A 12,424-nucleotide genomic window follows, 5' to 3' on the forward strand; every position below is an offset into this window, starting at 1 on the left:
TTATGTCATGAAACACATGTTAAACATTGTCTCTGTCGGCATTGTTGATTCTTGGGAACAAGTATATATTATATATGTCATGAAATGCTTACAATAACATATTAATATTTAAGTTTTCTATTATTTCAAATCATGTGATATTCAATTTTCTACACTTTTTTTATGTAGACACTTTACTGACATTACACCATTCCCCATCGACGACTATAAAGACCTTCGTAAACATTGAGTGTTTTGCTTCAATTCTCTTAAGGCAGAGGGTGATCAAATATGATTTTGTAATATATGTTTGATATATTTTTGAGATTGATGTAAATAATACTTGTTGTCTTTGATGTAAACGATATTTTTTACTTTTGATGTAAATGACAATTTTTACTTTTGATTTAAATAATATTTAGGTTTGTAATATATGTCTAAAATACAGGTACAAGAAAATAAGGGGTATATATGGAATAATATTAAAAAAATTAAAATAAATAAATTATTTTACCACGGTTGATTTAGAGGACCGTGGTGATAGGTAACACACCAAATATACTATACCTTACAAATGATGGGAATCGAATCCATGATCTTTTAACTATTTAACAACGGTTAATTAGAATAACTATGGTGATAAATAGTGTGTTACCTAGTATATCACAACAATCACACGCTCGTGATGATAAATAGCAAACTTACAACCACACCCTACTTCACCACGGCTGGTCACGCGTGATGGAAGACGTTTTTATAATTTTAGTTTTAGTTTTTTTAGATAAATAAGTTTTTATAATTTCTTCAATCTTCTTTGCTTTTTTACTGATTTGAGGTTTGGTACATGGCAAAGCAATATAAATGAAGTGTTAAGGTTTTATTAAAAAGATATTATCTCAGTTTTAAATTATTCGATATTCTAAAAATATATATTTTTTTCAAATTTTTAATGTTTATAAAATTAATTTGATAATTCATATGAAGCTAATATTCTTATTTCAAATTTTTAATGTTTATAAAATTAATTTGATAATTCGTATGAAGCTAATCAAATAGAGTCACAAGAAAGTCATGATAGATAACTTTTTTACCTAATGATATCAATGTCCTTTCCGATTTGAAGTATGTTCTTTTATATACTAATCCATTCGCTCCATAGGAGAAAAGGGAGGAAAAGATACTCAAATGTTAATCAATGGTCATAAACACATATAGTTGTTCATTATTCGGTTCAAGAAGACATGTATGTTTTGAGTAACTTATATGGCTTATTTGCACTTTATTTAGATTTGATTCCATATTCCTTCACTATCTCGCCAATAATCAGAATGTAATATCTAAAATGTACACAGCGTAAATGAAGAGGTGAAATAGTTAAGAATATTGTCGTCTTTGCCGCCACTAACCAGGATTTGATATCCGAGATCAGGGTCGGCCCTATGGATAGATTACCAAGACTATTGCCTATGACCTCAATTTTTTATATCAATATAATTTGTTTTAATCTGTTGACTCTTTAAAAAAATAACAATAATTTTTTAAATTATTTTATGAGGCAACTAAATAATAATAATAATAATAATAATAATAATAATATCTATTTAAAAAGTGTAGGACAATAATATCTATTTAAAAGGTATATTTGTAGAATTGATTCATTTAAAAATCATGTTTGTAGATAACAAATTTTTAAGTCTTCTTACGTAATAGAAGACTTAATATCTAAATTTTATTTTATAAAATTAACCATGTTTTTTCTACTATAAGTTTTTCAAAAAGGATGAAAAGAGTGGATAGATTAATTTTATTATGAATTGAAGATAAAATAATTAACAAAACTGATTATAATAATTTAATAAGTGATTTTACATTTTTAAAAACCAAAAATTAAAATATATTAATTTTACTAAAATATTATAAATATTATTTTATTAAAAAATATTTTAATTTTAAATTTCACCTCAAAACTCAAAATGTGTTAGATTTGTCCTGTAAGGAATATACACAAACCCTATCATACTTCAACATATATCAACTATTAATGATTATTTTCATTTTATTTCTTTTTTTATTATTAATATATTGTTTCCTACTCTTTTATTTTACTGTTTTATGTTATTATTAAATAGTATTTTTATAAAAATTATTTATAACATCATTTTTCTATATATTAACTATATATGTTTAATATGTAAAATTTTAAAACGGACATATAATTTAGGAGGATGGAGGATTATGCATTAAAATTTTGAAGAATTATTCTGTTTCATTTTTTAATATTATATATTTACTAATTCAAAACATCATTTATTAACCCTTGAAGGACCAAATTTTTCTAATGGTTACATATTTTATATATTTAAATAAAGTCACATTTTGTTGGAAAAATATATAGATAACCGTTATTGAAGCTGAAGTTATGATATTGAAGAAAGTCGCAACTTCTTATGTATAGTAAATTATCGCCCCCCTAGTCCGCTGTGGATTTGCAGGTTTGTCTGAGGATTAGAGTGGTCACTCTCGTTGGTAGAAATAATGCCATAACTCATTATTATTTATAAATGTCCTTTTATAATATTTTTATTTTAATAAATTATGTTGTCTCTCAAAATTTAACAAACAAAAATAATATTCTTTTGGGTTTTTTTTACAAAAATTAAATAATTCATTCAAAATAAAAATCTCAATTTAAAATGAAATATGATTATAATCTCGGCGTATTTTTTGAACAAATGAGGGGATATTATTATTATTGTTATTATTATTTTAAAAAATGGTATTCATGTCATATAATATACTAATTTAGAAGCAAGTGACATTGATTCCGATTTTTTATAGGCATGTTTCTTGTCTTGTGCTTTTGGTTTGTTATCCTTTGTGTTTCTTGGTATTCCAATATGTATAAATTCTAGAAGAAAATATTTGTGGGCTCCGATTGTTGCCAAGTTGAAAAGAAGGTTGGCGGTGTGGCAAAATAGAATTTTGTCTATTAGAGATAGGGTGGTTCTTTTAAATTCCGTTTTAGATAATATCCTCATCTTCTTCTTATCTTTTTACAAGGCTTCTAAGGTTGTCATTAACATTCAAATATCATTTTTGTGGGGAGGGGGTCATGATGTTAGAAAGGTTTATTGGGTGAGTTGGGATTCTATTTGCTTACCAAAGAAAGAAGGTGGTCTAGGGGTGAAACATCGTGGATTGTTCAATCTTGCTTTGTTAAGTAAGTGGAAGTGACAAATTTTAAATGATGATTCTTCCTTGTAATTCGACTTAATGTCTTGTAGGTATGGTGATGGCAAGGGTGCAGTTTTAGGGGGGCGAGTTCGACAAGGAAAGTGCCTTTATGGTGGAGGAACTTATGTGCCATTGGGGACCCCATTGATAATGCTTCTCATTCAAATTGGATCTCTTCTTTAATTTCATGCAAGCTTGGAAATGGGAAGATTTTAGATTTTTGGAGATGCCAATGGTGCAGACCCTCCTCTTTTGAAGGTTTATTTTCTTCTTTATATCGGTTGTGCAATTCAGATTGTCTCAAAGTAGTTGATGCGCGGTCTTGGCTCAATGATTCTTGGGTGTAGGATATTGGTTTAAACGTGGTGGTCTTGAGTGATGTTGATGCTTTATTTTTAGATTGGTTTCACTCGCTTTTGCATGGGGTAAAACCTAAGCCTCTTGAATAAGATCATTTTGTTTTGTGGAGTCATAAAGATGGTTTTTTGGTTAAAGATTGCTATAAGAGGATTTGTGATTCTTTCATTTTGTAGCCTTCTTTTGATCCTCTTTAAGCTAAGGATTAGGTTTCTTATGGAAGACCATAGTTCCTAGTAAAATTCTCATTTTTGATTGGAGATTAATTTTTAATAAGTTGCCTACGAGAATGGAATTGGTCAAATGGGGAATCATTGAAGGTGCTCACAATGTGGTTTGTCCCTCGTGCTTTAGGGAAAATGGGAATGTGGAACATTTGTTTTGTTCTTGATCTTATTCCAATCTCTTATGGAACAATTTTTGTTTGTGGATTGGTGTTGATGTTTCTTCTCGTGGAAGTTCTTTGTTGGTTAGACTTCTTAATCTAAATTGTTCATTTTCCTTTTGGTTTTTTGGCCTTACTTTTTGTTGGTCTATTTGGTCTTGTAGGAACTTTATCCTTTTTAAAGAAAGTGTTCTTGTAAATTTGTACGTGTTTAGTTTTATTAAGGCCTTATCTTGGGGTTGATTAAATGTTTTTCATAGAAAAGGGAGAAATATTTCTTGGATCGGTTGGTGTAACAATCCATGGATTTGTTGGGAGTAGTTTTGGTGTTCTTGGTGAGTGTTTTTGGTTTGTTGTTGTAGGTTGGTGTTTTGTTTTCTATTGGTTTCCTTGGTTGTATATGGGTGAGCATACCTAGTGCTTATTTTAATCCAAGTTGGCCCTTGGCTATCAAAAAAAAATTATGAAGCTGTTGAGAATTCGGATCACCTCTTCCTAAAGTGTTCCACGAGAACGCGAGTTTGGTTTCTTATCAATGTTTGGATGGGGTATGACGGCAGAGAGGAGCAGAACGCTTTGATCTTTCATTTCCATTATTTTACCATTGTATCTAATAGAAAGTTTACCTCTTCTTGCAATTTTTGTTAGCTATTTATTAGCCTTTGTGGACAAGTAGGAATAGAATTATTTTTGAAGATGGTTTGCTAAAAATTCAGGATATTGTTGAGTCCTCGAAGTTTCTTATTTGGGAGTGGGGATCGGTTAGGAACCACAAGCACTCTCACATCGATTGGAGTATTTGGCAATCGAACTTGAACGGTTGTATGTGATTGTTTCTTGTAAGGGAAGGGGGCACCCCTAGTGCCCTCTTTAATCCTATTTATTTATAAAAAGTACAAATATAACTAATAATGCATTCAAAATTAAATGTAATAATCTATTATGATATTCTATATCAATATTATGGAGTTTGACAAAGTAGGTAAAGAAGCTCTAGAACATACATAATTGTACCAAATTTAAAATAGAAGCGATATCATTCAAGTTGGCTATCTTATCCTGCACATTTCATGTTTTGACCTTAATTATAAAAAAATGTCATATAAATATTCTTTTAAGTTTTATATCTAATCAATGTGAGATTTGATATTTTTTCAATACCCATCTTTACTCCTAATATTATTGGATTTGATACCTTGATATAAACGGTAAATGAGTCATGATTCAGTCGATAGGCTATGTTACTATATTAGAGTTGGAGTTTGACCTAACTCAACTTTACTAAACCAAATTTATAAGATGATGGGTAACAATTTATATAAATCTTTTTCAAACTATATATCTAACTAATGTAAGACTTTAGATTTTCTCAATATACACTATCAAATAAATTGCAAACACACCCGCACCACTTTTTTAACACGTTCAACACTACATTAGAAGAAAATGGAGTTTTTTATTCCCATTTTGCATTAGTGTTTTTCTAAAATGATAACAAAAGTGTTTGGTAGAAACTAGATAATACGACAAAGGGACTGATTCCTTGTATCGAAAGATTTCCTGACATGGTAGTCGTTAGGCGGCATGTTCCATTGAAGTACACATGACATGGTAAGAATGTTAACGGTGGTAAAATGTAGGTGGATGAAAGAGATTAAGCTTGATGGGAAACATATTGGATGAAATCACACTTGAAGGGGAGATTATTGAGATACAAGTGAGAGTTAGAAGTTCCAAATTGCTTGAAAATGTGGAGGTTAAGCATATTATAAGTGAGAGGACTTGTATACCCAATGCCTTAAGGTTTTGGATAAATGTGTGATGTCTCTCTCACTTGTGTGTTTCTATTAAGCTAATGTGGATGCTCATCTTCGTGACCTATCAATGATGTTCACTTGAAGCCCGAGTTTAGTATGGTAATTTGTTTGATATTTTTTCTTACGGCTATTTTATTTACTAATTCTAAATCATTTATATAATGATGTGAAATTCATCCAATTGAAGGAATTCAGGATAACACAAAACTACATTAGAAAAGTCCTGAAACTTAATAACACCAACAAGATATTCCATAATCAAAACTACTAGGAGGCATGACAATGATACATCCTAATTCTTAGAAAAAACAAGGAGATATGGAGACTTAACAATAAATCACTTTCTAAAAGAGAATTTATCTACCAATTTGTAGTATATATTCACTATTTTCATTTGAAAAACTAGCATCATTTTGCTACTTTTGGATCATCAAAACCATAGAATGTAAAACCAAAGATAGTCCGTGTTTTAGGTAAGAGCCGCCTCCAAAGGAGCAAAAAGACTAAGAATAAAAATAATAAGTCAAGTGACATTACAAACTCCCACCTAAGTTATTTAGCTGCTAAATACCACACTTTAGACATGGAATACCAGTTAACTCCCACCTAAGTCATTTAACTGCCTAAGTCATTTAACTTCCAAAACAAGGTTCTACACCCATTCCCAATCACATTCGCAACCCAACCAATAATCAATATGAAGTAGACCCAACTTTTGCATCCCACAAGGATATCTATTCCAGCCACAAAGAACGTCTAACAAAGCTTCTATGGATACACTCATGACGAAAGAACGACATGAATTTCAAAACTTTAAACAAACTATCTCCTCACAAAGAGGGACCTCGAGTCAGGGTCATTCATTTCCATTTACCAATAAAAGTCACATTAACTAGTCATATGACCCTAATTTGTAGACCATCTTTCTTCTTCGATTTACTCACACCAGACCCTCTCACTAAAGAAAGCCACTTCCCTCTCGAGCCCTCCAAACAAACCCTTTTTGAAGTTGGGTTATCACTTTCTTAACATTTGCCGACAACTTAAAAAAGAAAGGTAGAAGGTATGAATAATATTACGTGTCAAGTTCAAAAGCATCATCATACCTTCAAACCTGATAAACATATTACTCCAAAGGGCAAGCCTCTAAGAGTCTTTAACACGGGATCCCACATACCCAACATACTAGGATTTGTCGTTAATTACATAGCCAAGATACCTAAAAAACACTTACACAACCTTACAATCCATGAACCTCTCAATCATATTAAAAATTCCTCTACATTGATCCCATCATCCTATCATTGGCTACGTCCTTGAAACTCCTAAAATAATTTAAAATCATGTCTCACGGTTAACTGTTTTAAACCCTCAACAATCAATATAAAATAAAAGGATCTATAGACCCTTCTGCTTAAAACCATTTTGAATGTTGACCTCTTCAAAGAGGAATCCATTTACCAAAAGTGACTAGGTTACCTCAAAAGACATGAAACCAAGAATATCATCTAATACCAACGTTAAACATCCCGATCATTCAATTAAAAAATGTTCAACTAACCAAAAACTTTTGTTAGCTTTAGTTAAACTGAAATTTGTAAAATAAATCTATTTTGATATATAATAACAATACTTTTATTAAAATCACAATTAGCCGAAGATAAAATAAATTCTATAATACTCTTTATAGATAAAATAAATTCTAAACTAATCATTTATCTATTGTGTAAAAAAATAATATCAGCAATAAGATCATTTGATTATTTGGATCACATGATATTGATCTTAAGAATATATCTTAAATTTTACCATAAATCGAGATATTACTCCCTATAATTGTGCGTAAATGATTTTTTTTATATGAAAGTAATTATAATGTGGTAGAATTATTGTCCACTAATATGTGGTGTTTCCAATAAGAACTAAAAAAAACCACTTTAATTACCATTCCGGTCCCAGCATTCCCCTACTGCCGTGGTCACTTTCTTTTTCTTCATATCACACACTACCTTACCCTATTAATTCTCTCTTCCTCTTTCTAATATAACTGTTCCTTTCGATTCCAAACCAACTCACTCATCAAGCTCTTTCTACCCTAATAATTTTCTATATATACACCCTTCCCTTAGCTCTTATTTACTGTTCTCATATCCCACTAGCTTATAAATATACACAAACCAAGTAGAGGTTTGGAAAAAAAAAGAAAGAGAGAGAGAGAAAGAATAATAAGCCTTTGGTTTCTCTTGCAAGATATTTGCTTAATTATCTTATCTATCTTCTTCTCCTTGTTTTCCTTCTCTTTTCTTCAACCTCTTTCATATCTTTGTTTTTGTAAAAGAATCTTACTCTTAGAGACATGTCAAGCTGCAGTATCGATGTTGCACCTGCAGAGCAACTCTGCTACATCCCTTGCAACTTTTGCAATATTGTTCTTGCGGTATACATATATATATCTTGGATCTGCTTTTTCAGTTCTTGCATGCTACATGTTTTCTTATCAACTAATCAAGAATTTAATTCATTTCTGGACATACTTTCACTGTGTTGAATTCTTTGTCATATCCAAGTATAAAGGAATTCATTCAGATCCTGAAAAGGAAAGCATGTTATATGCTGTATTGTTTTGTGTTTTGTGTTATGTGTTATGTGTTTGCACTTTTGATACATATTTGAATTCTCACTTTCTGGGCTTGTTAGTTATTATTATTATTTTTTTCTTACAGTCAAGTCTCAATCTCCTGGACTTTTCTTTTTCTTTTTTTCTTTCTTTCTTTTGCAGTCATAGAAAAAGTGATAACCTCAAAGTTCTTAACAAGGTCACACACTCACATGTATGTATTCTCTTTTATCTGTCTTAGCTTAACAAGGCATGGAAGAAAGAAAGGGCAAAGTGAAGGTGTGGCTGATTGTACTTGCCACTGTTCTAGCCAGTTTTGATAATAATATATGGAGATGTCCTCTCCATAACGCCAAAAACAAACACTAAATGATAAAAACATTGTTCATAATTGATATGACAACTCTTCTTCTCTTCTTTACCCTTTATTTCACACCTCTTCCCTTTTATGACCTAAATCCTCTAACTCTTTTCTTAACCTAACTTACACATATAATTCTTGCTTAATTCCTAAACTTGATCATTGCATCTTTTCAATTTTCTTTGGAAACAGAAATCAAGATCAGGTCATAAGAAGTATATGTGAATTTTTTCTGTTGGCTTAAAATTGAATATTTGTGTAGTTGCTTAAAGTAGTACTATAGAGTATGCATGTAAAAAGTAAGAAAATGGGAAATATAATTAATGATCTGATGAATTAATGGTTGATTTGATGCAGGTGAGTGTTCCATGCAGTAGCTTGTTTGACATAGTAACCGTTAGATGTGGTCACTGCACAAATCTATGGTCTGTCAACATGGCTGCAGCGTTTCAGTCACTTTCATGGCAAGATATTCAGGTGAATTACATAAATAATCATAGTAATATTACATGATCTAGTACTAATTAAAACACATTAATAAAAACAAAATCGTCCACAAACCTAGACTCATAGATGTATTTGTTAGTTTATAAGACAAAAAAATCAAAATCGTTCGCAAATTCTAACTCAACTTGTAAAAAAGACCGATATCGTCCGGTCATGACCGACAATATTATTAAGTTTTGAAACCTGATGATCATAGATTATTTGTGAGTTTATAATAAAGAAAAAAACAAAATCAAAAGTAAAAAAAAAAATAGAGCTAGTACTAGTAGCTACTTAGGGTACTTTGATTTCTGGATCCTATTGTAGCTAGGGTTTCTGGAAAGTTATTCCTTTTTGAGATAACCGAAGCATCTTGGTTTGGGTTTGGGGAGCTATAGAAGCACAGAAGCTAGTTAGGTTTCTGAATTGAAAGCATGTCTGTCTGTCATTTCATTTCCACCTGATGAGCAAAACCCTAGGTAGACCTGCAACTTAGCCGCCATAAACAAAAACCTATTTCCTTTTTCTTTTACCACTTTTCATAGACTCGTCAGACCTTGTCCTAACTCACTACTCTAAATGTTTACCAATAAATTCTTTTGGGTATTACCTTCAGGTTTTTTATTCATTTGATTTGATGTATAACTAAGTTCTTATATCTAGGTTTAATGATTTCTTTTCAATGGTTACTAGTATCTTTCTATAACTAAATCTAAGCCCTTCATTTCATCTTCTTGTATTCTTGTCATATCATGCTCAGTGATTTTAAAGCTGCTGCTTTCTCTCTCTCTCAACAAACTAACCAAAAATTAACTGTTTATGATATCTCATTCATTTTCATATGCAGGCACCTAGCCACTGCATGAATCCAGAGTACAGGATCCGAACCACCGGCAGCACTTCCAAATGCAACGATAGGATTGCAATGCGCACCGCACCAACCGCTCATGTTACTCAAGAAAGAGTCGTTAACCGCCGTGAGTTTACACCTATTTATCTTTCTTGAAAAATTAAATAATTGTCCTTAATAAATATATCTATATGTATATGTATATGCATATACAGTTGTGTTAATTAATGATCGATCTTATGAGTTGTTATTTTCTTTTTCCAGCTCCCGAGAAGAGGCAGCGTGTACCTTCTGCTTATAATCAGTTCATAAAGTAAATACTCTTAAACAGTAGTATTTTATAAACATGATTCAATTTGAAGTTTTTTTTTATTAATTTATATATAAATATTTACAGGGAAGAGATTCAGAGGATTAAAGCTAATAATCCTGATATTAGTCACAGAGAAGCTTTCAGTACAGCTGCAAAAAATGTATGTAATATTCAAATTAGTTCAACTAATTCAACTAATTCATTGCTTTAGTTAATTTATAGTAATTTTTTATTTATATAGTGGGCACATTTTCCTCATATTCATTTTGGGCTCATGTTGGAGAGCAACAATCAAGCTAAGATGGAGAATGTAAGTAATATCTTACCGATGTAATATTCGTGATTTATTTAATTTTATATATGTTATTGATTTGATTCTTATGTAAAAAAAATTAGGTGTCTGAGAAGCGTTTGATGTCAAGGGCTGCACTAATGAACATGAACAAATGAGAGAGATATTGTTCATAATATGTGTTAGGAGAAAAACTTCATCAATTTTAATTATAAGCATGTCTTTGTAAACATTGTCCTAAGTACTTTACATGACCTTTATAAGGACAATTGACTCTTTTTCTTTTCTTTATGTTAGGGCAGTTTGTCACTGCTTACTACTTGTTTAATGGATGTTTTTTTAACTTAATATGAATGAAGCAAGAATGCTATTTACTTTCCCTTGTCAACTTTATCAATTTGAAATTCATTACTTGAGATTAAAAAGTTATAAATAATCATGTTGATTTTTTAAAATGGAATATTTTTAGGTATCCTTCTAGTTCCTAATGTGTTTTAGAGGACACAAAATTATCCTAAAATAGTACCGTCAGAAAACGAAAGAGAACAAGAGCTTCTTAATTGTCTTCAAGTAAAGTCAATGTTCACTTGTTAAGGTTTTGGTTTCAACTAAATTATTGGTACTGGATTGATCACAGAGAAGAAATTTCATGTATCTATCCAAAAATAACTTATTAAGTAATAGTAGAGATATGAATAATGAATGCAACATATGATGGAAGATGTATTTAGTGTCAATTTTATGATTTGTTAACTGCAGCAAATCAACCCTTACATGATGAGGGTTTTGGAATCAAAAACTTTGAATATGTGCCAAACTTTGGTTTGCAAAAAAACAACAACTAGAATGTTCCTAAAAAATGTCTTGATTTATTTGCAGTCATATGTGTAGACATGTGTCTTTCAAAGGATTCATTGCTAATATTTTTCCTACAATGGCGATAACATTGGTTGCCATGGTATCTTTGAAGTTTGAGAAAATTAATTGTTGTATTATAGGCTGCATGTTGTATTATAAAGACAATATAGTGCATATCAAGAGAATTTAGGTTTTATCATGAATCACAAACGTATTCTTAACTAGATTGGGATAGATAACTATGTACAAACATCTTTCAACTAAATGAATATTTTTTTTAACAATCGACTCCAAATACAAGAGGTGATGAATTGTGATAAATGGATATTTTTTTAAAATTCACAAAAATAATTGATTTAAGACGATTTATGTTAGAAGCATGTATGAACAAAGAATAATCATCAGAATAGATAAATAATAATAGAGAATATAAATGACAAAATTATAAAGAGATAATATAAAAAATTTCACACTAGAGATTATTCTGATTAGGTCTTAAACTATGTGGCATAGTCTAGTCCTTATAAGTTTTCTCTTGAGATTTTCACTAAAACCAACTTAAAATTTTGTAAGGGATCAACCCAAAAATATTAAACAACTTGTGCTTTTGAACATAATCAGTCCAACAACCTTAAATGAAACAATTTGAATTTTTGTAGAGGATCAACCCAACAACCAAAGAACTAGAGCTTTTACACAAACTCAACTCAATAACCATAAATAATTTTTTTTTACATGTTTAACTTGCAATCGTCAAATCTATTACAAAAGATCATAAGGGAACTAAACTCTTGAAACAAGAATTTTAACACAACATCATTACAATACAACTCTCAGATTAAGATTTTCACTCTCTCAACACTAAGGCAACCATA

General features: G+C 30.5%; 1 protein-coding gene across 1 annotated transcript; it reads left to right on the forward strand.

Annotated features, from left to right (window-relative positions):
* The first annotated feature begins 7,801 nt into the window (after positions 1-7,801).
* On the forward strand, positions 7,802-11,065 carry LOC127073539 (axial regulator YABBY 5). Its single transcript, XM_051014714.1, has 7 exons — positions 7,802-8,209; positions 9,108-9,227; positions 10,084-10,213; positions 10,351-10,399; positions 10,484-10,559; positions 10,641-10,709; positions 10,796-11,065. The coding sequence occupies exons 1-7, from the start codon at positions 8,129-8,131 to the stop codon at positions 10,847-10,849; spliced, it is 579 nt and encodes a 192-aa protein (XP_050870671.1). The 5' UTR covers positions 7,802-8,128; the 3' UTR covers positions 10,850-11,065.
* The last annotated feature ends 1,359 nt before the right edge of the window (positions 11,066-12,424 follow it).

Source organism: Lathyrus oleraceus, chromosome 4 (assembly GCF_024323335.1).
Source record: "Lathyrus oleraceus cultivar Zhongwan6 chromosome 4, CAAS_Psat_ZW6_1.0, whole genome shotgun sequence".
Taxonomy (NCBI): Eukaryota; Viridiplantae; Streptophyta; class Magnoliopsida; order Fabales; family Fabaceae; genus Lathyrus; species Lathyrus oleraceus.